At 43.7% G+C, this 27,977-nt stretch overlaps 1 protein-coding gene across 3 annotated transcripts in view; it reads left to right on the plus strand.

Annotated features, from left to right (window-relative positions):
* Positions 1 to 4,151: 4,151 nt before the first annotated feature.
* The window catches only part of GAREM1 (GRB2 associated regulator of MAPK1 subtype 1), a 99,746-nt gene continuing 75,920 nt past the window's right edge, over positions 4,152 to 27,977 (plus strand). Inside the window, exons 1-2 of one of the 3 annotated variants that reach the window (XM_056483979.1) lie at positions 4,152 to 4,610; positions 27,056 to 27,196. In XM_056483979.1, the coding sequence (XP_056339954.1) occupies positions 4,490 to 4,610; positions 27,056 to 27,196 (262 nt within the window). In that variant the 5' untranslated portion in view covers positions 4,152 to 4,489. Of the gene's footprint in view, positions 4,611 to 27,055; positions 27,197 to 27,977 lie in introns of those variants that run through there. The other 2 variants (XM_056483978.1, XM_056483980.1) reach the window with 2 other exon arrangements.

The raw sequence follows: 27,977 nt of genomic DNA on the forward strand, positions 1-27,977 counted from the left end.
GAGCTTACCTTTCAGGCTTTGTCCATACATAATCTATGTATTTATTAATAATTTAGTAATTTGACCTACTTTCTATTTTATTTCAGGTCATTGAAGATCTCATGATTCATCCAACTTAATCTTTATCTCACTTCCTTCTCCTCCTTTGTATAGATCAAATTCTGCAGTTTTGCCTTTCAGGAGTAGATCTCTGATGAACTTTCAGCTGTCCTGAACTCACAGTTTATCTACTAGTTCTCTAGGTTTAAGCCTCCATGTAATTCCTCCTTCTTTTTCTAACAATGCAAATAGATTAAAAATGGTCAGATTCATTTGTAATTTTGATTTCTTGTCTTTGTAGCTAATGAAAATTTCAAGTAAAGAATTCCTTCCATACATTTTTCCTTCATGCAGAATTTCCTACTACTTGTGTTTAGGTATGATCCACTCCCACCTGAGGGAGATGCAAATACTCAGGTTCCCATGGCAGTTTTTGCAGGATGCTAATTCCTGCTGGCTAATGCTTCACCTAGCACTCCATGAGCACCATGAGTGCTCTCCTTTTCACATTTCCTGGAGCAAAACAACTGCCCTTTTCCAAACATACTCATTGTAGAATAGAGTAGTGTGCCAGTGGGGAGTAAACACCACTCTCACTAGAAAAGGCCAACAAAGGTTCAGGTTGGACATCAGGAAAAATTTATTCATGGAATGAGTTGTTAAGCATTGGAACAGGCTTCCCAGGGAGAGGGTAGAGACACCATCCCTGGAAGTGTTCCAGAAATAACTGGATGTGGCACTCAGTGCTGTGGTTTAGTTGACAAGGTGGGGTTTGGTCAAAAGTTGTGCTCGATGATCTTGCTGATCTGTTCCAACTTCAATAATTTTGAGGTTCAGAGAAAGAAATTTAGGATCTGATTCTGAAATGATCACTGCATCTTCTGTTATATCCCACTGGTTTTGTAAATATTAGGAAAATGCGCCTTTGGTATAAAAAAAAATCATAGAGGGACAAGGAACACAAATCATTGTGGCTTTTTAAAAGAAATACCAAATATTGTGGTTTCCCATGAAACTTACTGTATAAAGCTCAGTTTTATTTGATGTATTCACACAACACTGTAAAGCATGTTACCAGATTCATACTAAATTGAATTTGTTGTAAACAGTTCCTTTTCAGATGTTAGCACATATATAAACTGAAGATGATCTGAAATACTTTAAAAATAATGTTATTGGCGATGGAATTCTACAGATTTTACAGACTACTGCATAAATGTGTTGTGAAATCAGTGTGTAAGTGCAGTTAAGAATACTTTCAGGAATTATTCTGAGCCCTTTTCCCTCTGCTTATGGTTTTATGGCAAGAATTTTCTGTTGATTCTGTGCCCCTAAATACCACCTGGAAGGCACATAGACAAAAACTAAGACATTGTGAAACTGAGGCCCTGCCCTAGGGTGGATTTGCTGTTCAGGTCTGGTGGCTTCATTAGCATTTTACACCAGTAGCAGATCAGTAAGAGATCACACTAGGCATTGCTAGACATCAGGGAAATTATCTCTAAAGTGTTAATTATACATAAGGTGCAGTTAAAACAAGAAATTTCTGTTATGTACTGGTGATTTGAATGCCATTTATGTACTATTAGAATATATTCCAGGGAGGTGGAGCTGGAGTACAGTTAGGACACAAAACAAAGTGACATTTAAATACTAGTGAGCATTATGAACTCTCTGCCTGGAGACAACTGAATGATATTTAGATAGTATCTAGAAGTTACATTTTTTTTAAATACACATTGCTCCAGTAAAATGATAAGAGTGGGCTGAGCTTTTCCTGATTGGAGAGAACACAAACACAGTTATGGGAAGGCAGATTTAAGGGCCATAGGACATGTAGTACAGAAGAATGAAAAAATGTTTCAAGAGAAATCAACAGTAACTATTTCTGTGTGGAAGATGCTTTTCTTCCCAGACAGCAGAAGTGCATGATGTCTGAGAGAGACATATGCTGTGAGATGGTATCTCTCCTGGAATTAATGGTACTCAAGATAGTGTGTAAGAACAATTCCTGACAGACTAGTGCTTCAAGTCCTGGTGAATCTGAGTCTGATCTGATCTGCTCTGCTTTACATAGTGCACCTGGAAACCTCATCAAGCCTGAATGAGCTAAACCCATGTGTTCCACATTTCAGCAATAGTGCTCTTAGCAACAGTGCTCAAGTTCACTGACGACAAAAGCTACGAGGAGTGGCTGATACCTCAGAGGGCTGCCCTGCTGGGAAGCAGCTCTGTGGAGAAGGACCTGAGGGTCCTGGTGGACAAGGAGCTGTCCATGAGCCAGCAGGGTGCCCTGGTGGCCAGGAAGGCCAATGGTATCCTGAGGTGCATTAGGAACAGCATTGCCAGCTGATCCAGGGAGGTGATCTTGCTCCTCTTCTCAGCCCTGGTGAGGCCACATCTGCAATGCTGTGTCCAGTTCCCAATACAAGAGAGACATGGAGCTCCTGGAGTTGGTCCAGCAGAGGGCTGTGAAGATGATTAAGGGGCTGGAGCATTTCTATTTGGAAGACAGTCTGAGGGAGCCAGGCCTGTTCAGCATTGGGAAGAGAGAAGAGACAACCGAGGGGACTTCATCAGTGTTTATAAGTACCTGAAGGGAGGGTGTTAAGAGAATGGGGCCAGGCTCTTCTCAGTGATGCCAAGCAATAGGACAAGATACAACAGGCAGAAACAGAGGCACAGGAAGTTGCACCTGAATGTGAGGAAGAACTTTACTGTGCAGTGACCATGGACTGGAACACATTTCCCAGAGAAGTTGTGGAGCCTCCTTCAATGGAGATATTCTAGAACTGTCTGGATGCAATCCTGTGCCATATGCTCTGGGATGACCCTGCTTGAGTAGAGAGTTGGGACCAGATGATCCAATGTGATCCCTCCCAACCTGACCCAGTCTGTGATATTACTTTGCACTTCAATGGCTTAATTCACTGATGCTGTTGAAAAGCATTTGGTGATCTTGGTAAAAGGGATACTGCTTTGAAAAGTATCTTTTCAAGGTAAATTTTAAAAATTTTTAAATCTAACTGTTCTTCTAGGTAGGATCTAACAGCAGAAAAACCTTCTTTGTAAAGAACGAAGGTTTTTCACAGTGCTGGGAAAAATCAGTGCCACACTGTATAGCTAAAGCATGGACCCACAGCAGGATGAGCTTCAAGCCTTGATCCACTTAAAGCAAGATAACTTAGGTTTTCTTCAATCTGTGTTGATTAGTTTCCACGGGCTTCGTTTCATCGTGGAGACCATGGATCAAGTCCCAGTCTCTGTTTGCGGCAGAGCAGAACAAGGGCGTGTCTGTCTCAGCCCTCCTGGTGCGGGCAGTGCTGTGGCACCAGCAGTGACAAAGGCACAATGCAGTGTCTGACCGTGTACCCAGGCCCTGGGGGAGGGTGAGCAGGAGGAGAGCCTTGGTACCACGGCTCTTCCCAGAGCTCTGCCATCCCCAGAGTCTCGGGGATAGGCGGAGAAACTGGAGTCTGGAGAGAGATGTTGGCTGTGGATGTTGTCAGTCGTTTTGCTAATCTCTGCAAGGCACTTTTATGGCTCTAGTCAACAGTAAAAGCTTAAATGTAGCCAAGTTTACTGCAATAAAATAAACAGTTTTGACACAGAAGTGAATGAAATAAACTTGAGCACAGTAGAGTGCAACCACCCAGGAGTTTTTCTGGTTTAATTTCCCAGAGTTTCTGCAGTCTGGAAGCCTGGAGATCAAAATGCATAAAATAAGAGATAACATTAAATATCTTACGAAGATCATACAAAATTTCATCACAAAAGCCACTTTGAAGAACGAACGTCTACAAACATTCCCATGGTGCGAAGACCACTGAATACGCAATATATGCAATAGCTGCGTGTGCAGCAGCAGTGCACAGCCGAATACATGAACTCGCACGCATTTCCATGACTCACAGGTGGGAATGAAGCGGCAGGCACACAGCCCGAGCGCGGGCTGCACGTCGGGCGAGCGGTCGGAGGGTGGAGTGAGAGGGACGGGCTGGGCGGCTCCGGCTCTCCGCGCCGGGCGGGCGGGCAGCCCGGCACTTTCCTTTTCGGCGCGGGGAGGAGCGGCAGCTGCGCAGGCGTTGCTCGCACCCTGTTGATTAGTCAGTGCTGGGATGGCGCTTCCTGGGCCAGGCGCGGCGGCGGCGGCGGCGGGCGGCCCCAGCCGGTCCCGGGGGGCGGCGGGAGCAGCGGCAGCAGCAGCAGCGGCAGCAGCAGCAGCAGCAGCGGCAGCAGCAGCAGCAGCGGCAGCAGCAGCGGCAGCAGCAGCGGGTGCCCCGCGGGCCTCCCTCTCTGCCTAGCCCCGCGTGTCCCGGGCGCCTGGCGCGCAGCGAGCCGCGTCCCTCCTTCCCTCCCTGCGCCCTCCCTGCGCCCGCCCCGCTGGCAGCGGCTGGGAGCACCCCGCCGGCGCTGCCTGTCTGCCTGCTCCCCCTCCCGGGCCGGGAAGATGGACCCCGGCCCGCCGCTGGGCTGCAGCCTCAAGGACGTGAAGTGGAGCGCGGTGGCCGTGCCCCTGGACCTGCTCGTCAGCACCTACCGGCTGCCCCAGATCGCCCGGCTGGACAGCGGTGCGTGGGGCGGGGAGCGGAGCGGAGAGGAGCGGGGAGCGGGGCCGGGCTGCGGGCTGGTGCCCGAGCGGAGCGGGGAGCGGGGCCGGGCGGGCTGCGGGCTGGTGCCCGAGCGGAGCGGGGAGCGGGGCCGGGCGGGCTGCGGGCTGCGGGCGGGTGCCCGAGCGGAGCGGGGCCGGGCTGCGGGCTGGTGCCCGAGCGGAGCGGGGAGCGGGGCCGGGCTGCGGGCTGGTGCCCGAGCGGAGCGGGGAGCGGGGCCGGGCTGCGGGCTGGTGCCCGAGCGCAGCGCTCCCGGTAGCTCCGCTGCCTCCCGGGCTCCCGGCGCTCCATCTGCGGGCTCGCCGCGAGCCTCCCGAGCCGCGGGGTGGCACCGGAATATCTGGGCAGTGTGCTCCCGTGTCCCCCCGCCGGGTGCGGAGGGCAGCGCGGTGGAGCTGCGGGCTGTCAGCAGCCTGCCCCGCTGAGACAGGTCCTCGCAGTCCCAGATTAAGCGTGGAAGGGCATTTTCAGCACTGGAGACTCGGGGTTGCGATGCAGCGATGCTACAAGGCCAAGTAAGAAGGGATACAAAATAGCCAAACGGGCTAAATCCCTTGTGTTGCAATTCCCTAAGAATTCCCTGTATAAAGAAGGAGTAACGTAAGAAGCCTTTGCAGTCTCCAGATAACTTTTTATTACAGTTCACTTGGGTGCTCACCTGCCGTTTCCAAGCCTGCAGCTTTTTGTTTACTCCAGGAAATATGAATAAGGTCTGACAGAACAGCTATGACAGCAGCGTTTTACCTTTCCTAGATCCATGTCTTGGAAAGTAATGTGTTGGCAAAGAGAACTAGGGAAATATGGGAATTTTTTTATAAAGGCTCAGACAGCTGCTTTGTAATAATGTGTATGTGCACTGCACGGTAGCTCCATGAAAACTGTCCAGCTCTCTAAAGGAATGCAGAAGATAACTCACAAATTGGAAAAAAATTCTAGGCTTTTTAATTCATTAGTTTATGAAGTCACCATGTACTTTTATGACTTAATAGAGCAGCTCTTGATTTATCAAGTTTTGTACTGATTTGAAAAGTTAAAAATGAGAACAGACATTGTCTTCTCTTACTTCTCAGTGTACAGGTCAAGACCAAGACTGTTTTATTGCTTAACTGCAGTTTCCATAATGCAGTGGGATTTTTGACTTTGTCCCTGGATTATGCAGTATCTTTCACTTGTACTGCTTCCTCAGAGCTGGCACTCAGGAATAGGTTAAAGAAAAGGGTTTTTTTCATTTTTTAACTGCATCTGCCTGTTCATCATACTGTCAAATGCACGTTGTTCTGTGAGAATGGCAAAGCTGGTCTGGTATGGAGTTCCTCCTGTCCCTAGGAACAGCTAAGATGGCCTCCAGTCACTGCACTTAAGGCTGTTAATGTACTTGAGGCTCCTGGCACTGATTCAGGCTTTAACAGGATGTATATATTGATGACTTATTAATTCCCTCTCTGTCTGTTATACCTCCCAATCTCCCTGCTCCTCTTGTCTTTCTTCATTGGAAGGTACCTGAAGAAGCTTTGTGGGTGGAAGGAGTTTATGGGTTTTGAAGCAAGGGGCTGTTGGGATTTTTCTGGAGGGTGGTCATATGTTGGAGCTGTTGATGGGAATATCCCATAATTGCTGGGGAGAAGATGTTGTGGCTTTTGTGCAAAGTCTTTTTTGTCCCATGTGCCACATTGAAGAGCGTATGCAAAGGCAAGTGGATGTAAACAGAGCTGAGCTGTTCTGGCCGTGCCCTGAGATGGCCAGACATGAGGCAGCTGCTGGTGCAGGTGTCCTGCAGCAGTGGTTCAGCCCTGCACTAAGCCCTGCCAGGAGGCAGGCAGGTGGAGCTCTGTGTGAAGGGCTTTGGGTTGGAGCTGATTGAGGTCTGCCCGGTTCAGCAGCTCGTGGGTCTGGTTTTGCCTTCTCAACTGCAGGTACTTTTAACTTTGGGCACTACAGACAGCAGACAAATCAATATTTTATAAAGAACGCAGACGCCATGGTCTTGGGGGTACGAAGAGATTGCTTTTCCTTTTTCCAGGGAAGGTTGTCTTGCAGTGAGGAAAGCAGCTGTGGATCAGCACACAGCCTTCTAAAGGAGGAAAGCTGGGAAGGTGCAGTGCTGGAATTGACTGGAGCACGGGCTCCTGCATCCCAGTTCTTGTCTTGCACAGTTAACAAGCAGAGCCCTGTCAGACAATTTCTTGATGCTCTGCTGAAGAAAATAAACACAGTCCAATCCAAATGTGTGTCATCCAGTGCTTAGCAAGTTTGAGGGTACCTGTGTTAGCAAGGTAGTTTCTTGTGCCAGTTTTATCAAGGTGTGGCTCTTACCTTTGGGTCAGGGCTTGTTTGCACAGAAATGGCCTCATGTCTTCTTCAGGTGCTGAATTCCTCTCCAGGTCAGAGGAAGCTGAGTATGTTTCATGCTGTTGGAAGTCGAACCACCTGTAGATGTCTGTCTTCAGTCACCTTTTGATTCTGTGGTTGGCCTCTGCCTGTAGCAGCAAGTTGTTTCTTGGCTGTTTCATGAGCTTTTGTGAAAGTCAGAATTTGTTTCTTCTGACAGACAGAGAGGATTGTAAAGCTGGAGTTGTATTCTCTTCAGAGGATGCCCGTCTTACTGTGTTGTTTCTGCATTTCTTAATGGAGTTTAGCACTTGGTGGATAATATTCTTAGATGGCACTCACACAAGATGTGCAGTTTTGCACTGTTGCTTCACCTTCTGGCCCTTCAGTATGAAGTGGAAGAATGGGTATGATCAGTTCAGTTTTATTCTTTGAGCTTGGATGTGCAGCTCCTGGAAAATTGCCCTTAAGTAATTCAGTTTGATTTCTTGACAGGATGAAGTTATGAAATATTTATGTGCACTAAATTTGGTCCTCTGCTAAGAAGAGAGGGTTTTTCTTGATGGTATGGGAGGAAGTAGTCTTTTGTTACATCAAGATATAGTTGGAAGTAGCTAGGCATTCATGCCTACCTTATCTATCTAGAAAAAATAAATGTGTCAGCTTCTGGGGGGTTTTTTCAGAGTTTGAAAACCTGGACAGCTTTTCAGGTTTGGTTTTTTTTTGTTGTTGTTGTTGTTTTGTTTTTTTTTAATTTTAAGACTGACTGTGTTTCAGATTATGCTTTTAGATGCTGTTAGATCATAAATCAAATTTTGTTTGTTTCAATGTGTTTGTGTGTTTTATTGTTTTGCTGGTGGATATTGTTATATTAATTGAACAAATAGACTGGTAAAAACTCAAACCTGTCACTCATGAAGGGAGCAAATTAGTTTTGTATGGGTTTTTTTTCCAACCTCCATAACAACTTAAATATTTCTAGATGGTAACTCAAATACAAAACTGCTAAGAGAGTGCTCAACACCCTAGCAGAGCAAATGCATGGACTTGATCTCATGCTGTGGAATTCACTGAGTGGGCTCTTTCAGATGGAAAGAAGCAAGACTAGAAGAGCAAGAGAGGAACGAGCTTTGTGCTGTGTTTTTCCTGTCCTCCCCCCTTCTGCCCTCTGGTCCCAATTTGCATTGTCACAGCTGAATCCCACCCCAGTGAGAGACTTGTGGGTGGGTGCAGTGGGGAAAAGACTTTGCTCTGGGAACCCGCAGCAGAAAGAGATCTTATCTCAGTGTGGTTGTTGTAATGGGGCAAAAGGTGAGCATCCCTCCCTGGCCTGTGAGAAGCAGGGCTGCACCTGAGCCTGGCCTTGGCTCTGCTCAGACCACCAGGACAAAAAGCTGATGGCAGAGTTGCCACTCTGTCTTGTTGCTAGTGTGGAAATGTTGTACTTGGTGATCTCAGGGCTTTCGATTTCTGGGAATTATTTTTCTAAGGATAATTTTGAAGGGTAAAAGAGAAATGCTATCAAGGTTAAGATCTGGAAAATATTGCTTTGCACAGAGCTGAGCTTTAGGCCAAGCTTTTTTTTTTTTTTTTTTTTTTTTCCTGTAAGCCTACTGCTCCCTTCAGACTCCCAAGAGCCTGTCCTTCTTTTTCTTAGTGGCGCTCCCTTTTTCCCAGACAGTCTTGCTGTGTTTTCACAAGTAAAGATCAGCCTTTGCTTGTAGGTATTTTTTACCCATATTTTGGATATGAACTGGAAGAGTTCATAGACATTCTCAGTTTGTGTACAAAGACTAAAGTTTATGGGATTAAAAGGCCATGTAGTACTCTGATATTTTAATTTTTCTTTTCCCTAAGTAATGTCTAGGGAAAAAAAATATGTGGTGGTGCTGTTGGGATCAAATATAGTGGCACTTGACCTCAACTCACAGAGAAGTGATTCCCTGCTGTGCATGGCAGGGAAAACATGCTGAACTTTCTGCAAAGGAGATGATGGCTCTCAGCAAGCCACTGAGACAGTGAAGGAAATTCTTCTTTATGCATTGTAAATGTGCTGTAAAATGAAATGGCAAAATTGGTGATTGTAAAGAAAGGAAAACTCTGTAAAATGAGTAACAGATTTAAAAGGTGATTTTCTTCTTTCTTACTCCTAGGTGAACTCCTGTGCATATCAGTAGTGGGTAAATAGTGAGTTTCTGCTGCTGTTGCTCTTGGGGACAAAGGGATTTTATTTAGTTTTTTCCAGGTTCTCTTTTTCTCTTCCATCTCAAAACATTCTCGTGCCAACTGTCTACCCCAGTCATGTTCAGGGGACTATTGTTCTGTTCAGCATGTTACTGTAGAGCTGATTCCAGTTCTGGAAACTAAGCACCCTCACATCTTATCAAAGAACATCATACTCAATATCAATAGCACAGCGTGGCCGTGTACATAATAAAAATTTTGCATTGTGTCACCCCACAAATGCAGGTTATCTGTGCAGCTGAACAATACTGTGGAACTACAAAGGGACTTATTCTTTAAAGGTCTGAACGCTGCTATCCGTGCTTTAATTGTCTTGAATGACCTCCTTCTTTTGAGAAGCTAGTGCAGTGTGGCTCAGTAGTCTGCTATTGAATAAATCTTTAAAAGGCATCATGTGGGAGTAGGGCAATGCTTTTGAGCAGACCAAGAAAGAGGTTTCAGATGTGCTCAGACCCTGGCAGTGGCGTTATCTGATTGCCCACTGTGGTGTGGCTGCCTTGGACAGTGGGGTGTGGTAGGTGATAGTTCCTATGTATGGGGCAGACAAGGCAAGTGTTTGGTTTGGCAGCAAATATCCTCAAGATACCTTGTATCCACATGGCTTGACTTCTTCCTTAGGTGCTGAACAGCTTTGAAACTCCATCAGTTTTTTATACTGTGTGTTCTGCCATAAAAGAATAATTCCAGTAGCATCTCCTGCTTGCTTCCTCTTCTTCCTACCTTCTCTGTGCTTCTACCTTCTGCTATTTCCATCAAGACAATTGAATGAAAAAAACCAATTGACAGGTTGCCACTAACCACTGCTCCTGGGTTTTTGTTTTGGTTGGATTGGCTTTTTCCTTTTCCCTTGCTGGCAGAGATGTGTTCCAGAGACATTTTAGTGAGAAAGCTTTTAATTCATTTAAAACCTGCAGCTACTGAATGGTGTCTGTGAAGATTGTCGTGCCTTTCTGGAGATGGAGGCTTGTACCTTGGCAAACCTGTTCCCAGGAGTACTCTGGGCTTCCAGTGAGGTAGATAAACAATTCAGCATAATACCCATTTTAGTAGAGTGTATTGGGTGTTCTTAACTAGACATTTGAACCCTTGGTAGAGTGTTAGGGCTGCTAGGATAGAAAATAGTTACATTGCTCTTATTTCTTGTGTGCTTAATAAATGTTCATAATCTTCTCTATTATTCAGGGTGTGAAACTACTAGCTCTTTGTTTCAATTTCTAAAGTTTTGACTTTGTGAGGTGAAGCCTTTGTGTACATAACTGGATAAACACTTCCTGGATAATTATGTAGTTCTGTTATTGAAAGGTGAAATACCTGGAATTTGAGTGCTATAACTTTAAATTCTCCTCTTCATTTAAATTACATCTAGCTTTCAAACAAAGCACAAGATACACATAAAATCTCAGGTATTAAGGTGCCTCAAACAGTTAGTCAATGTGGTGTGATGAATCATGGTGCTGTTGCAAGGAATGGTATAAGTCTAGCATAGGAAAGAAGGGCTTCGTTGTGTTCTGCTTTGTCTGTAAGTGCTGTTCTGGAACTAGGTGTTCCTGGCTTTGGTGATTACGTGAACTGGCACTCCCTGTAATGCCCCAGCAAAGGCAGCTATGCCAAGATGAAGTGCTGGAGGATATTGGACAGCATGGTCTGGTGCAACAGGATTTGATGGAAGCTGTGGGAAGAGCTGCAGTGTGATCCAGTCATTCCAGTGGTGGTTTGTCAGAAGCAAAGGGCATGGGTGTTGCTGTATTTCCTTTTGGCATTAGGAGTAACAAGTTGGTTGGATTAGGGCAGCTTAAGTCTCTCCCCTATAGGAAAATATTCATCATCTTAATGTGGATTGCATATGACTCAAAACCAACCTTCATAAAACTCAGTGAGCCAATATTTCAAGTCTGAAATTTTTTGCTTTTAATGGCGCTTCTCTTTGGAAAGAGTTCTGGTAGCATTTGTGGTCTGTGATTTTCATACCATTTGCAGTATGAAAAACTTGTGGAGCGAACTTCACTGTGCCTCCACCTGCAAGCCTGCTCATCTAAAGGGCTCAGCACAGAAATGTAAAACTGAGGTGTATAAGCATATTGAAGAGTGTCTTTGCTGAGGATTAGAGCTGCATCTGCACTGCAGTCTCTGAGGTGGTGTGCAAGTCTGCATAAAAAGAATAAATCACAGCTTTGCCAGGGCACCTGTGTGCTTGGCTGAGGCTTTGCACCAACAGGAATAGCTGCTGTGTCTCAGTATCTGCTGTACTGCTGCTGTGTGGTGTATTGCCCTGCCAGGCTTGGTGCTGCATGCTGGTGGGGGGAGAAGGGTCTTCCTGGGCTGGGGAGGCTGTGGAGTCCAGAATCCTCATCCTCCAGGTTGCCTGTTAGGAGGGAGATGCTCCTGAGACTGCAAGGTGCACACTGAGTGGGTCAAGCCACAGTGAAGATGTGACACGCCCAAGCTGGTGTTTGGGGGGTGTGGGGAGCCCTGTGCCAGGGACTGCAGCATCTGCACACCCAGGCAAGAGATGATGTGCTCTCAGCAGAAGAGTGGATGGTGATCTTCCCAAGAAAAGCAGCAAATCTTATTGCAGTGGGGATGGTCACTTGGAACTTCTGGAAGTGCAAACCTTCAATAAATGCAAAATTACTTGAAGAGTGTCCTTTTTGGTTTTGGGGTTTTTCTTTCAGGATATTCTAATCTTGTAATCACAGAGAACTTGGATGTGTGTGGATTTCCTTGTTCTGTGAGAATGTCACTGGGTTTCTAAGAGAACCAAGAATAAAGATTTAAACACAGTCTCAGAGGCTGGAAGATGCCCAAGAGCTCAACCTGATGAAGTTGATACTGGAGTTTCTTCATACCAGGGCTGAACCCTAGTGACTCAAATGTTATATGAAATACAACATGCTGCAATTCTGCTTGTGAAAAGAGCAGGGAAAACATTGTGGTGGCGACAAGGAAGTTGTGGCATTTCTCCTTACAGCCAGAGCTGGGGGAGTGGGAAGAAAAGCTGAGTAAAGAAGTAAAAGCCCCTTTTGGGCCATTATGTGCCATCTGCTGCTTTGCTTTCTGTCTTGGTGCCCCCATTGCAAAACGTCTGCCTGGCATGGATTCCAGGGACAGGCTGGGGGACTGCAGCCACTGTTTAGGGAAGCACCAGCCTCTGGCTGGGATACAGTGTGGGGATGTGCATCCTCCAAAGGTGATGTGCTGGACTAGAGGCTGTGTGGGGACACTATTCTGCTCTGCAAGGGGATATGGGCTAGTTGCACAGAGTACAGAGATTAACCACCCTAAATAAGCCTTCACTCTGTCCTGAAGGGACAGGCTGTGTGCCCAAGGCTGACCCAAGGGCACAAGGGGAGAAAGATCCCTGTGTGCAGCACAAGAGTCATTTCAGAACTGCCCCCACCTCAGTGCTGCACTGCCAGGGCTGTTGCTCAGCAGTGTGTGAGCTGGGCAGCCAGACTGAAGCATGTTTGCCTTGCAGCTGGGCTTCTAAGAGCTATGCAGTCTAAATACTCAAGTTACTAACTTCCAGGAACTACTTCCAAGTAGCCCACAAATGCTTGGATACCCTCTCTCCTGTGTTCGTTTTTCAGTCTGCAGCTTTTCTGTTGTGTTCCCAACTGGCATTTTTGCTTATTTGCCCCACTGAAAGCTATTCTTGTTGCTTCCTGGCATCTCACTGTTTTGGAGATGAAGGAGGGAAGATTGGGGTGGGAAAATGAAGGAAACTTTTTCTTTAAGAGGGGGAGGAAAAGGGCATTTGTGCACAGATCTTCTTTCCTGTTGCATCTTTCAGTGTGTCCCTTTAGAGCCTGGTGGGTTTCAGGAACCCTTGGCTCCTATCTATATCATTTGTTCCCTGCCCCAAGGTACTGTCCTGTACCTGTGGGCTTCCAGGAGGTGTTGCAAGGCTGCTGTCAGGTAAAACTCCCAGCACTGTCCAGCAGTGGCAGAATGGAGAGCTGCAAGGAGCTGCTTCTTATCCTTTCTTGTATTCACAAAGGGTAGTCCTTCCTTTTACCCCTTCCATCTGTTGTGCTGTCTTCTTCCATCACCTGTGCAAACTCTGCTTCTCCATCCCTCCATACCCTCCTCTTTCTGCTCTGCCCTCTTCTTTTTCCCTTAGCCTGGAGGAAGTCAGGGTGCTTCTTGGACCAGGGAGCAGCATGGTGTTTTGCTGTGTGTTCCATGAGGGATAGCTGTGTTTGTGCTACCAGAAGTGAGAAGCAAGCAGGCAATTTTAGGCATTTCTAGAGACCTCAGTGTTTCTGGTCACTGGGAGCAGAGAATTCTAGCAGAAGCTGGAATTGCAGCTCATTGCTGTTAGAAGGAGCTGCAGTTCCTTCCCTGCTGTGGAGGGGTGGCTGATATCAGCACAGAAAACGTGGGCTCTCCCCCTGTGGAGTCCTACACTTTGATGCTGACATGATGTTTTATTTATTTAAGTTCAGTGAAGGGAGTTTTGCTGGCAGCACTCAAATGTGAATTGATAGGCTTTGCATGTAATGCTTCCTTTTCTTAGCCCACACTGATTGCTGGCTTGACCTGGAGAATGAGAGTGGATATGCTGTGTATTTGTAAGAATAATAGTAATCCTCATCCATTTGTGATATGTTGTGATGAGCCAAAAGGAGAATCTTAGGTGTGTATCCTTGCTGAAAGACTGGCTTCCAAAACACCTAATGATTCCTGCTTCTTTCTTAACAGTTTTTGTTTAGGCTTCTATGTATTCAAAGGACAAAATGCCCTGTTTCCTCTTCAAAGGGGACATGCATAGAGTTAAATCTGAGCTCTTACTTGAGTTGCACTTAGGTAATTTCATTATGGTCAAACAATTTTTTTTCCTGTCTGAATGTAAAGCAGAAAACTCACAGCAGGAAAATATAAAAAGCATCAGCACATGTGTGACTGAGAGAGGTGAGAGGGCTCAAAATACAAAATCTGGTAACACACACGTGTTGCTGCAGCCCTGGACCCAGGATGTGGCTGCAGAGCAGCAGCAGAGCTGGAGCAGCACTGCAGCCAAATGTAGGGCAAGCTGGAGGAGATGATTTTTCTGTTGCATATCCTATGGGTTGCAATGTCAGATATCATTTGGATTCCTGTCAATACATAACAAAATATCTTAAGACCAAATTGCCTGCGGGCAAAGATAAATGTGCCCTCAAGGGGAGAGTGAGGCATGATGGGCTTTTCTTATTCACTCTGCAGGCTGCTTATCAAAAGTAAAAGCTTTCCTTTCCACAGGAGGGTGGGCTGTTTTTTGGGTTTTTTTTTTTTGTGTGTGCCATCTTAAGGTGATAGAAATATTATCAAAGAGCTGTTATTCACTTGTCCCTTACTTATTAAAAGCAAATCCATTTTTTTATACTTTACAGCTTAAGTACAGATTTCTCTGAAACAATGGAAATAAACTGCATTCAGGATTAAGACTGTTCTTGATCAGAAGAGATGTAGGGGCTGTTTAACTGTGTTGCTCCTGTCAGTATTCCCACATTACTCGGCTGCTGTTCAGGATGCAGGCAGACCAAAGAGGTGCCTAATTAGAGTTGAACATCCATACTTCTGTCCCTGTGTGCAGTCAGTCCACGTTTGAAGAGGCATTGCCTGCCTATTAGTGGCACTTGAATTTTCCCAGGTTGAGCAGAAGGGGCAGGGTGGATGCAGCTGAAATGCAGAGGCAATGGCAGCTCCAGCAGTCAGGTGCTGTGCACAATCCATTAGTGCCTGCTCAGACTGTGAGGGCAAAGGGAGCTGGGCCAGGACACTGGGCAAGCAGAGCTGAACTTTTGTTCACTTCCAGCTGTTTTTATTTCATCCTTAACCCAGGCTGCAGGAAAGATGAGAGACAATTAAATTGTGATGATGAGTTCTCTGAAAGCCAAAGAAAACTATGCTTGAGCAGCTCCAGCATTCAGGCTACTTTATTTTTAATTGGGAGCTTATCCAAGATGCCCTAAGTTCAAGCAGGGATCACTGCTGTGCAACACAAAGTGCCATAGTGTCCCTTTAGGACTTGGGATATATAATGAGAGGATAGAGCATGTTTACTTGGATGCTATTTTAAAATATCATCTAATTATAAATAACTGTCAATGAGAGCTCCCCAGCTCTCATGCTGTGCCCAGGAAAAGTCTGAATGAATAGACTGTTTCTCTGTCTGCCAGGGCAATCTGGAATCAAATTCTAGCTCTAAAACCCATGAGGCTGGTAGGGTTAAAATTTTCTTCATCAGCATCCCAGCTCTGGGGAGCTTTACCCAGCTTTCCCTGACCACACTGCCTGAGCCCTGTGCAGCAGCAGAGGTGTGCAGCTGCCTCTGGCTTGCTCAGCTGAAGCAACCACTCTGTGCCTGTGCCTGGACATAAATAGGAAGTCAGTAACAGTGTGCTAAGTGCCATGCTAAATGCTGACCTCCCACCTCCAAAGCATTAAGCTTCTCCAGCTGGGCACCTGATGCTAAACAGGCATTGGAAGTGTGTCCTCCAGTGGACTTCACAGTATTTATAGACACATCTGAGCAGGAGCTCTCTAGAATGAGGAATGCCTCTGCCACTAGTGAAAGAGAGCCTCAGTTCCCTGAATGAAGTATTTAAAGGAGCTGATTTGTATGGCAGCAAACTGCTCAGAGGTCTCATTACTGCTGTGTTTTTCCTTTGGTCAGGTCGTGCTGTTGTTCTCTTTACCTATCAGACTGCTTTTGAAAGCCACTCTGCATTCTTCATTTCCAGGTCTGGTGCCTTGATTGCAAAGGGCAAATAAAGTATTTTAACTTTTTTACACCCTTGACTTTGGCCATGAGAATTCAAAATGGAAAATCAGCTACATGTGGGATCAACATAATTCCTTTCTCTCACTCCCTATAGGAGCAATAAACTAGGCAGTTTATTTAAACTCTTTGATGCAATGAAAAGTTACTTTGCTTTCTCCTCATTATTTCTAACCTGGGAACATTTGAAGTGCAGCTAAACTTGTCATTCCTTGCTATTATTCTTAGCACTTCTGATTTTTTTGTTGTCTTAGGTGACTTCAAAACCAGAGGGCTTTCTTCCATAAGAATCTCTTTGTTTTTTTTAAGGATTTGAGTGGTTGTAAGATTTTATTTTTTTTTTTATCTTCCTTTTTTCACCATGCCACTAAGAGTTGGCACATATTCAATATGTTGCAGAGTATCAGAATAATATAAAAAATTGCTGGTATTTTCTAGGCTGTTGTAAGTAACCATGGTATTTGACTGTTTTGTTTGATCAATCATAGAATTAAATCTGTCATGAGGAGACAGCAAATCTGCAGTTACATCTGATGATGCTCAGTATTAATGAGAAGAGTAATTATGGCAGCAACAGAAAGTTACTCTGTTTTGGAATGTGAGTGTTAAGATGTTGTTGTACTGAGTGGTTTTTTCCCCCTGTGTGGGAGTGAAGAGCAGTCTGTGTTGAAAGATGTGTTTTGGCTTGTTTGGCTTGAATTCATAAAAAGTAAGGTTTCTCATTCTGGGATGTTAGTTCTGAAGGCTTGAAATAAACACAAACAAAGCTCAATGAAATCTGTGTTGTTACTACTCTTTTTTTTTTTTTTTTTTTTTTCTCACTGGTTTTCTTATGAACACAAAGAAAGCAAGATGCCAAGGTTCAAACTGTGAGATTGCTGAAGTCAGCAGAGAGGCAATTTACCATCAGTGGCAGTGGCACCAAAATTCCACTTACTGCTTATTTAAAATATTTGTTCTTCTCTTCCCTGCAGTAGGTCAAACAGTTTTTTTTGAAGACTCAGTGAGATGCTGTCTCTGTATATTTGCAGCTAGGGAAAAGCTTGCCTTAGAACAAACTGAATTTTTCAGTGGATTAATCTGTCCCATAGCTTGGTAATGAGATTATGGTTTATGCTGATTTGTTGCAACCGTACTGGTATATCCAGTCATTCCCATAGCAAAATGCTAATCCTAGAGAAATAAATCTGTCTTCTTGCTGGCAGGCATAAAAAGAATAGGTGGTTGGGAGTCTCTGCTCTCTTGTTAGGTACTAGTGGGTGATAGCCTAAGTTCAGCATCAGTTGGATTGGAGCAATTTGATTTTATCAGGCTTTTGCAGAGGGATTGGAAATTGCAGAAATAAAGCCTTATCTCCTTTCTCTTGATTGTGAAATATTTAATGGTTGCTCAGAGCAAAGTCTGATCACAGCAGTGTGAGGCTGAAGGATTACATCAATGCACAAAGTACCCCAGGCAGTAATGCAAGGCACTCTGAGGGTGGTGCTGTCCTTGCTCCTTCCTCACTCAACAGGTAGGGTCAGTGAAGCAGACTGGATTCCCCATTCAGACAACTGGAAACTCTTGCAGTGCAGCCAACAGCAGCTGCATTTCACCCAGGGAGTACAGTAGCAAGAGGCTTCATCTGGGACAAACTATTTCCTGGGTAGATGTCTTGCCCAGCTCTCCCTGAAGCTGCTGGAAGGTTCAGTGTCCCTCCCTCCACCATGCAAGGTGGAGACAAGTGTAATTGCTGGTGGCAGACCTTGCTGCTGGTGGGCAGCACTCTGGGCTGGATGAGTCTGGACAAGTCTCGTGGACATTTCCTGCATTGTCTCAGCAGCAAACTGGGAAAGAGATGACGTGAAACTGTTGTTGAGTTAGCAAGGCACAAACTGAGCTGGCTTTGATGCCTAGCTCTCAAATAAAAAAAAATTTAAACCTCTTTTTTTAAACCTCTTTTGTAATTAAAAAGCAACTCTAAACACCAGTAGGTTGAACCTTAATCTGACAGACAGCACACAAGAATTTCAACTAATTTTGCCTGAACTTCCATGCTTACAACTTTTTTCCCACTTCTTGTTTTTGGCAAAAGAAGGAAGAATGTAAGTCATGTTAAAATCAAAATAAGTATGAATCCTTATGCTGTCAAAGGAAAATTTTCACCCACTGGAAGACATGAAGTCTGTGCTGATGATGGAAGGTCAAGTCAGTAGTGCTTTGGATTTTTTTTTTTTTTGGAGAGAGGAGTGTTAAGTTGCAGTTTGAATAGTGACAGAAATGCCCATTGATCCAGATAATGGGAAGCAGCACAAATGAATGTGCTGCAGAAATGGAAGCACATATGGAAAACTACTTGGGAATTTGTTTGAGAAGGAAGAAGGGAAACTGAAAAGTGAGGCTGATTATCAATAGCCCTAGATGTTGCTGGAATTTTTTTCTAGATCCTTGTGTTGCAAGCTCAAAAGATTGTGTAGGTGGGTATAGAGCTTTCTGCTTTCATCTTTTCCACTATGCTCAAACACAGAAAGTCAGTTGAGACCACTGTCAGGCTTTCCTAATGAATGTGCCCACTTTAAATTAAAAATTTAGTACACTACATTATATAGCCCTGAGATGTTTAAATTTTAATGTGGTTTGTTTTGGTTGGGTTGTTGTAAGATGTTTTTTCATCTTACTCCTAGAAACTACAATATTTGCTCCTAGAAATTACAATATTTACCCTTTTAACTTACTGGCAGTCTGTATTTAGACTTTGCATGATACACTCCCACACAAGTTGTTATGCTTCCTTTTACGCAAGGAAGTTTCTCTGATCAGCTTGATTTTTAATTTTTTAATCACCCTTTTTTTGTGTCTGTGTGGAATCAGAAAGACTGATCTCATTAAGTGGCTTTCAGAGAAGGTTTTTCTTCAGTAGTAGTAGTGTTTTCTACAATTGTCTGCTCTTTTTACCTCTCTGCCATTAGGCATTTTATGCAAGAGTAACTCTCTTGAGCATCTGTTCAGTCACAGTGATATTTTAAAAAAAAATAATTTTTGTAGGTCTAATGTTGCTACAAGTGGGCTCCATCATGTAGCTAAATATTTCTGGGGTTTTCTTCCCCTTCCTTTAAGGAACATTACAACAATGTGAATTTTTTCCCTACAAATTTTCTTTGCTACTTTAGACTGGACAATTCAGATGCTGTTGTCTACCTAATGAACTTTTTCTGCTGACCTACATCACAGACCAGTGCTTTTGCCAAGGAAATAGCTCTGACAGGCTGAACAGCTCAATGGAGATTTGAGTCAGTAAGGAAGGACGGTGCCAAGGCTTAAGCAAGCAAACTACCCTGATTTAATATTTATTAGCCTTTGACATTCATTGAGGTGTGTCTCCACAGATAAAATACCCAGCAGATAGTCTGCAGGATGATGCAGTGTGCACAAAACAAAAGGTTTGACTTTCTCTCTCCACCCTCCCTCAGAGTTCAGATGGTGTTCTCATAAGGAGAGGTGGCACAGCCTGCTAATTAATAATAAAATAATTTGTCCTAATTTAAGTATTCAGACTTAACAGAAAACTTTTTGTTTCTTTACCTAAAAGGTAAATCCCAAGCTCATCATTATGAAGGAAGAAAGCCCCAAGTATCAGTGACAGGAGAAGAGGCAGCTGTTGTGCCAGTGAAATGCTGTGGCAGTAGCACAGCTGGGTGCTGGAGGTGGTGAAGGATCATGTGCTGACAGCACTGTGCAAGCTGGATGGAAGCTGTCCTGTGCATTGTTGCAAGGAACTTGGAATTCTCTTTCAGTAGCTTTCTTCCTATGCTAACACTCTGAGGGCTTTTTTGTGTATGTTTTTTCAGATAACTTGCATTCTTAATACCATGAAAACAACATAGTGCAGTGCTGCTTGAGTGCTAGTGGTGTTCCTGTGTGTCCCTGAATCAGATGAGTACAAATTCAAACTAACAGTGAGTGCTCTTTGTGATGCAGCCTGGTGTACATCTTTTTGTTTTGGCTTACTTGGTTTGTGTGGGACAAGAAGTTGCCATCTGGTGTTTTTTTTGTGGATGTTATGCCTTGGTTTTTGTTGTGTTGTATTTTAAGAGATCAGAAGCCCAAAAAAAACAACTGGCTAAACAAGAACTGAAGTGCTGAGACCTCTTTGAAGATTATGTAAAGGATTAGCCCACCAGTGAGAGGAAAGAAGACTCTGAGATAAGAATGGCTCTTGAGTTATGATTGATCTTTTCTTTCTCATTTTAGTTCTTTTAAAGAGGGAAGCACGTTGTGGTACCCAGCACTGGTGGTATGCAAGGCATACCTTGGGAAGGCTTGCAGGTGCCTGGGGTGCTCCCAGACCCTCATTGCCAAGGGGAATGAAGTGTGGGATGCCTGCAGTTCACAGCTGCTGCTGTTTCTGACCTGTGTGTGGTCTCCTCAGTGCTTGGCCCTGGGCTTCCCATTTTTAGATGGGGTCTCCCCCAAGCTTTTGTGCTGAGAGGAGGCCTTGGCTTCATTTTTGACGTTCTGTGGATCTCCCAATAAGATGAAAAGAAATTGAATTCATCTTAAGGTGTTACCTTGTGTGGGAGCTATGTGACTAGCTATGTCTGTAGAAACACAAGTTTGCCTTTCCAAAAACAAAACAGCTTTTATTAGTTTGCTAGTACCAGGTTTTGTAGGTTCTTTCTTTTGCCATGAAAAAGCAGCACTGGCATTTATATTTGTGCTAGCAGTGTGACCTCCCTCTGACCCAAAACATCTCTTTGCACAGAGCATGCAAGTCTGTAATACTGTCTTTTTTGTCTTTTTTGTCTCTTTTTTTTTTTTTTTTTTTTTTTTTTTTTTTTTTTTTTTTTTTTTTTTTAACGAGAGACAGTATGAAATGAAGTTACAATCTATATGGGGCTGTCCTTCTGTTTTCATGATGGGGTAATGTTAAGGTTTGTCTTAATGCATGGCTTGTTTGGTCCTCAGCTAGGGGAGGTCCAGGGAAGCTGCATGCCCAGAGAAGAAGACAGTGTGTAAGTAGGGCTCCTCAGGGCAGTGGGAGCATGATGAATAAGTAAGAACCTCACTTCTATCTTTCTTCTGGCTTCTAATAGCTTAGCTTTCAGTTGTTGCCAGATAAACCTCTTTCCCTTGTAATATTAGCCACATGCTGACAGTTCTGCCTAATTATTTCACAGCATAGGTGCTCACCTGTCCAGCCAGCCACCTCTTTTTCTAGCTAGCACTTCATTCCTGGCAAATGTTAGTGCAAACTCGAGGGGGGAATAAGGTTGATGTTATTCTTTTGTGTGGTTTGGTAGGTACCTGGCTGAGCACCCAGTCATGATTTTTAATATTGCTGAGATTTTCCTATGTAATGATATGTAATGTGATTATGGAACATTAGATGGAATAATTAAACTCACCACCTACTTAACTGACCAAGACAGTCTGGGTGATGCACTTAATTGTACAGCATCTGTTACCTTGCATGCAGATGGTGCTCAGGCTTAATGAAAACACATGGCCCTAAGTCTTGCTGAGTTTCCCCTGGGGTTTTCCCAGGCATCCTTTTCATCAATTATTTCACAAAAGCCATCTTAAGTTTCTTGGGAGCTCCCGGTTCTTTTCCATCCAGAGAGAGCAAATTCAGTGTGCAAGGGACAGCATTGAGCTCCCTTTGCAGCCTCCTGTGATGAATGGGATGAGTGGAATGTGTCCATAACCACCTTCCTGGCAGGAGGAAATGGCATTGGGCTCATCTGGTGTGTGTCAATGGAATCTGTTGTGTTGCTGGAACCTTGCCTGTGACAGCTTCTCTTTCTCTGAGTTACCTGCTCACCTACTATCTTAATATCCAGACACAAAGCTTGTGCTTTGAGGCAGTGATGCAAACTCTTAGCCACAATGACAAAGTGTGTGGCATTATAAAGCATTTATATTCCTGTACATCACTGCTTATTTTTAGCAGTGTAGTTTCTGTGAGTGAGTCATATTGGTCTGAACATTTTGCAGTAACTCGAGTGCAAGTTTTTCGATAATAAGAGAACCTTAGAAGTTTTGTTGTTGACTTGTTGTTGGTTCTTTTCATTTGTTTAATGAATTTTCTTTAGTGGTTGGTGTTGAAAAGTCATTGTTGTCTTTGGCAAGCAGAGTACTTGGGACCTGTGTGAATTTTCTTTTGTGGATTGTAATGGATATTAGGAAAAGACTCTTCTCAGTCACTGGAACAGGCTTTCCATGGAAGTGATCAGGGCAACAAACCTGTCAAGAGTTCAAGGAGCATCTTGATGATTCTTACCCATATGGTTTAGTTTTTAGGCAGTCCTGTGAGAAATGAGCAGCTGTGCTTGATGGTTGTTATGGGTCTCTTCCAACTTGAGGTGTTCTATGATCCAGGAGGAAGCAAAGAGGAGAGAGGAGTGCTCAGACCCTTCAAAACTGAAATGGTCTTCAGTTCTCCTGAGGCTTTGGGGAATTCACAGATGTATTGGAATTGTGAAATGCTAAACTAAATGAAAATGTGTGTGTCTTTAGAAAATAAGGAGTGACAACAACTCGCAGAGAGGTCTCTTTTCAGAAGAAATTAGCTTCTTTCTTTATAAATAAACATTTATAAACTCAGTCCCTGCATGAGTTGACCTCTGTTTTCTCACCTAGTTCTTAAAAAGTGCAGGTGAAAACAGAATTTCATCTCTGAATTTGTAGATGGAGGGATCCTGTTCCTCTTCCATCAGTCTTGCTACAGTTGTTAGCTGTTAATTTTAAAGTTTACAATGACAGAGTCAGGATTTGCCAAATATGGGTGATCCAGTTTTGGAACTGGAAAGAATTATTAAAGTAGTATTGGCATTTGATGTAGGTAGTATTTAATAAGCATGGGACCCTTGATTAAGCAATTACCTTTTTTTTTTAAATAACTGTATCAACATTTGAATGATTTTCCTTTCCTGATCAGTGTTTTCCCTGCAGCTACCCTTCAACAAGATAGGGTTGGCAATATTATAGGGTTTTAGGAATTGTACAGAAATGGGTCAAGCTGTTAAAAAATGATATGAATCTCATTTGCAATGACCACCTGGAGACCTATTGCAGTGCTGCTTTGGTGGTGCTGAGTGAAACACCCAAATACTGACTGTGGTCAGAGTGCTTGTGGGAGATCAGCTTGTGTTGGAACATACTGGCTGTGTTTCCAGCTGAGAGGTGTGAGGCTTTTAACCTCAGTCAAGGCTGGGTGTTGACATTTGATTTAGGGTTTAGGAGCTGCTAGCCAATCATGGGTGTCTTAGTCTCTCTCAGTCATTATTGTGAATAAACTTGACTCATATTTTGGAAGGACTTGGGTAACTTGGGGAAAGGTGGAGAATTGCATGTGGTAGTTCATTGCCTCTCTTGACTTTTGTTTGGGGGGATAAAAGACCAGCACAAGTATTTTCCTGTAGATTCTTTGTAGTGGTTTAATTATACTGCAGGCATGCAGGGCAGGGAGGAGAGGGTGAAAAGATAGAGCAGCTAATCCATGCTGGATCATAAGAGACAAAACTGTTACTAAAGACGAGTGGCCTGTGTTCTCTGTTTTCTCATGGCATCTTATTTTTATGTAAGCAGCAGCCTGGAGTGTGTTGAATAGGTGAGAACAGAGTTGCATAGCTGGAGAATTTGAGGCTGCTGAGGTCTCTCCCACACAGCTAAAATGTGATTAATGGAAAGCTTGCATAACTTACTGCAGCAGGGGGGAAATCAGATTGAATGTGTGAGGCTCTTTTGCAAGGTATGGTTGGCTGAGAGGAGTGTAAAGGGCTAAATGAGCCTGGGCTGGATTGGGCTGGGACAGGAGTCACCGACTGGGCTGGGTCAGAAGTGTTTCCAGCCTGGAAGATCCTCCCCTCCAGGAAGAAACCACTTTAAAATCAGTGAGTAATTCTTATGGGAGAGACAGAATAGAAGAAAAGGGAAGAAAGAAGTGAGTTGCTTTGTTGGCCTCAGTCACATTTTCCTTCCATAGCTTGGAGACCATGATTAGTCAGGTGTTTTTGATAGTCCTTTAATCCCTTGGTGACAGAGAGCCTCTTCCTATAAAGCAAACCCCAGGAATGTCTCACCTATGGTTAGGAAAGATCTGGGCTGGGTAAGGACAGACCTGCCCTTTGTTAAGGAGCCAAGGGGAGTGTCGACTCCCTGTCACATCTGCTTCACCTGGGCTCCTCCAGTCTCCTGTGGCACAAAATTCATTTCCGATGTAATCGGTTGCAGCAAATAATTGGTGTAATGAGAATTGTGGTTTCCAAGGTTCTGTTTAAAAAAATACAGCTACCTCCAGCTGCAGACATAGTCACCCTTGGGCCTGCCTTACTAATCTCTCTTTACACTCACCTGTCCCACCCAGTTTTAGTGGAGCAACCACTTAAACAGATCTCAGCATGTGAGCCATGGCTGGAAGCACTTTTTGGTAATGGGTGTCTTTATTTTCCTGAGAATATCTTCCTCAGATTCTTCGAGGGTGACCCATACTGTAATTATTTCCCTGCAATCCTAGATGTAGAGTCCAGCCTCCCTTTAGGTAATATTCTGAAATTATACCTACAGATTGTAAGGCAGAGAAAAAGTTTACCAGAGATGCTTTGTGTTTTATTCCAAACTTGGTCACCACTGTCAGTAACACTAGTAAAATACTAGGTCTTCCCTTAGGTATCATTGGTTGGATTGTGTTGTGGGACAGAATAATTACTTGTTGCCACAGATTATAGGAAGCATGAGTGTAACTCTCAAAACTGAAACATGAGTTTCAAATAACACCATTTATTATTGTTGTTGTTTCTATTATTATTACTGTTATTGTTGTTATTATTATTGTGTTTTCCCTCAAAATTGTAATGCTTTGCAGCAAACTGAAGGTAATTTTTATATATATTAGAGGTTGACCTGTGAGCAGGAAACAGGAGATGCTTGAGGTCTGATAATTTGCTAAAGCTTAGCAGATGCATAATTCCTTCAGCAAATAAATCTGAATTTCTTTCAAGATGGAAAAGAGTTCCCTGGTGCTGCATGGTAATTTTTCCTCCCTTCCCTAGGCTTTGAGATCCCTTATCCCAGTGTGCTGTCAGGGGAGGGATGGTGCTTCCCAGGGATCAGGAGCTGGTGTTAAACAGCCTGCCTGTCTGGGCAGCCAAGGGATGTGGTCCAGGGAACACCTGGAAGCCAGTTCATGAAATGGCCTGGTTACCTGGAGCTACTTTCAGTGCTGTGGAAAAGGAAACCTAGAAATGTACTTTCATAGGAGCCAGAATAACTGGTACTAAGGAGCTTTGTATTCCTTCTGACTTTTTAATTTTTTTTTTATTTTTTTTTTTGCTCCTCTTCTACACCCCTATCATAGCAGTTGACCCATGATTATAAGTTAAAGACACAAATGAGCAGAACAGGAATGTTTTTAAGGTTTAACAGGCCATGGAACAGCAGACCAGGGAAGTCCATATATTGGACTCTGCAGATTGGGCTGTGTCTCTCCCTGGTTTAGCCAGATCTGAGTTTCTGGAGGAAACAAGCAGAATCCTGTGGCCAGAGGGTATGGGAGCAGATGGTCATAATGGTCTCTTCTGATTTAAAACCTTGACAATTCTCACACACACCAGTTGCTCTCTTTTGAATCGTGTAGGAGGGTGCTTTCTGATAGAATGGGAGCATGAAATCAGGAAGGAATGGGGTGTGTAGAAGTTGTTGTCTACAGTGGAAGAGTGGCTGTTGCAGGCAAAAAAAAAGCTGAGTGGGAAGTAGCTCTCCTCTGCAGAGACAGAACAGAGGAAATATCTGCTGCCCCAGGCTGAGGAAATCCTCATTCTTCCACTGGCTTTTAGGAATACCAGGACAGTGAGGAGAAAGTTCAGTTTGTTGTAGTAGCTGAAGGGGATGGATTTTGTCCAAGCTTGATTCCAGGGCTGAACTATTTGCGTTATTTTTGGCTGTAACTGCAGAGGGCTGGTGGGAGAGAAGGAAAATGAAATCGAAAGTTTCATTATTCTTGGCCCATGTTTAGTGTCTACTGAGTGTTCCTGAAAGTCTGAGTGACTGCTTCAAAGACACCTGGAGAGAGGCTGTTTTTTGTGTGTGCTTAATGCAGAAGTGTATTGGGCTGGACTGCAGGTGTGTGGGAGCAGTTCTGTGATGATGCACAGAAGAGTTTCCTGCTCTGTGAAATTCTGTTCATATGTCATATCATGCTTGAGGTGTGTGTAGCTAGCACTTATAGTGGTCTGTCTAATAATGGCTCTTGCAATTGCTGGAAAGCCTGGCAAAGCACTCCAGACCTGGAGTGCAAACCGTAGAACAGGGGAGGATGTTCTGCAGAAATGCAAAGTTGTTATGGGCAGGGGAATAAAGGAGAGCTGGATCTTTGGCTGTGTTTGGGATGGGTTTGACAAACACCAGAATACAGGAGTATGAGAGAGTGCCTTAGGTGAGCTACACATTGTCTGAGTAGGCTTCTGGTTAAATTTCAGTCTTAGAGGGGACTTGGGTGTTTGTGTTTGGTTTTTTAAAATATTTATTTAATTATTCATTTCTCTTCCTTAAGTGACAGGATTAAGTTTATAGACATCTGAATGACTAATTAAGCAGTTAGAATGACAAAGATGAAATCTCTGTATCTTGTGTGACACCCAGTTACTTCTGTATGGTAGTGTGATGCTTCTCTTTTAAAATATGAAAATATGTTGGGTTGTTTTTTTTCCATTATTTCAAAACTAAAGGACCTGTAAAGTATTTGTATCAAGTCAGACAGGTAGACCAAAATAGCAATACGAGCAGTGTGTTTATGCAGAAAGTTGAAAAAGGAACCCCAGAGCCACTACTCAGTAACCTGATTGCTTCTCTGTGATAATGTATGTGTGCACTGAGGTATTTTGCTTCATGTTGTTTTCTGGAAGGTAAAGTGCTTAAGTTGCAAAAGTGAATACTGAATAGAGTTGAAATTTACTTAATTGAATTTTTAATTATCTAAAAGTCTGGGGGAAAAAAGCCAATAAGAATAAAAAGCTTGTTGTGATGTTTTCCTGGTTTATCATGCAGTAAGTGTGGTTTATTTTATTTTTTAAAAACCCCTCCATCTGTTTTGCAGGAGAAACTGTGGAAGGTCTTCGTGAGAGCGATCATCTGCTGATTCACTCGTGTCGGCAGTGGACAACAATTACAGCTCACAGTCTGGAGGAGGGCCACTATGTCATAGGGCCAAAGATAGAAATCCCTGTGCATTATGCAGGTAAAGCTATTGCTGACCTGAAACACAAATTCAAATATAATGAATTGCCTACCACTTATGCTGGTTACTGCATTTGGGAGTGAAGCTAAGCCTCTCATGTGTTAGCTCATATGGCTGTGAGTTAACTTTTTAGTAATGTAACAGAGCAAGAGATGCTGACTTGCTTGCAGGGCTGCTGAATAGATATATTTCATTGAGCACACATTGACAGAGCACATAGCTGTGTTGAGGAATTGGCTGCAATTTGAGCATAATGAGTTGCCAGCACTTCTCATGTGTGAATGTGGGGACACAAGTGTGAAAGTTTGAAATTGCCTTGAAGTTTGGTCAAAGATGGAATAGATTTTACATTCAAGCTGGAGGGGATTTTCTGATATTTCCATGTTAAACACCAGAGACTCTTCATAATAATGCTGCAGTTTTAAACTAATGCTTTTCAGTAGTGCCTTGTCTTTGTCTGCCTTCTTGGGTGATAGAGTAATAGTGTTGTTCCAAGTAGCTATCATCCAACTAATCCATACTTATTTTATGATTTCAAATTATTTTTACTTTCCTAGGAAATTATTTTTAATACTACTGTTTAGTGTTCTTAGTCACAAGCTGAACAGAACAATACAATGTGAGTGGGAAGTGCTTATCTTACAGCAGTAGATAGAAAACTCTTAAAAGCTGGAAAGTGTGAACTGAAAGAGCCTTGGCTACAAAATAAAGATGTGGGGTTAGTGTTTTAATTAGCCTTCTGTAGAACCAGTTATCAATTGAATAATGTACTTGGCTCTGC

The sequence above is a fragment of the Oenanthe melanoleuca genome, chromosome 2 (assembly GCF_029582105.1).
Source record: "Oenanthe melanoleuca isolate GR-GAL-2019-014 chromosome 2, OMel1.0, whole genome shotgun sequence".
Classification (NCBI taxonomy): domain Eukaryota; kingdom Metazoa; phylum Chordata; class Aves; order Passeriformes; family Muscicapidae; genus Oenanthe; species Oenanthe melanoleuca.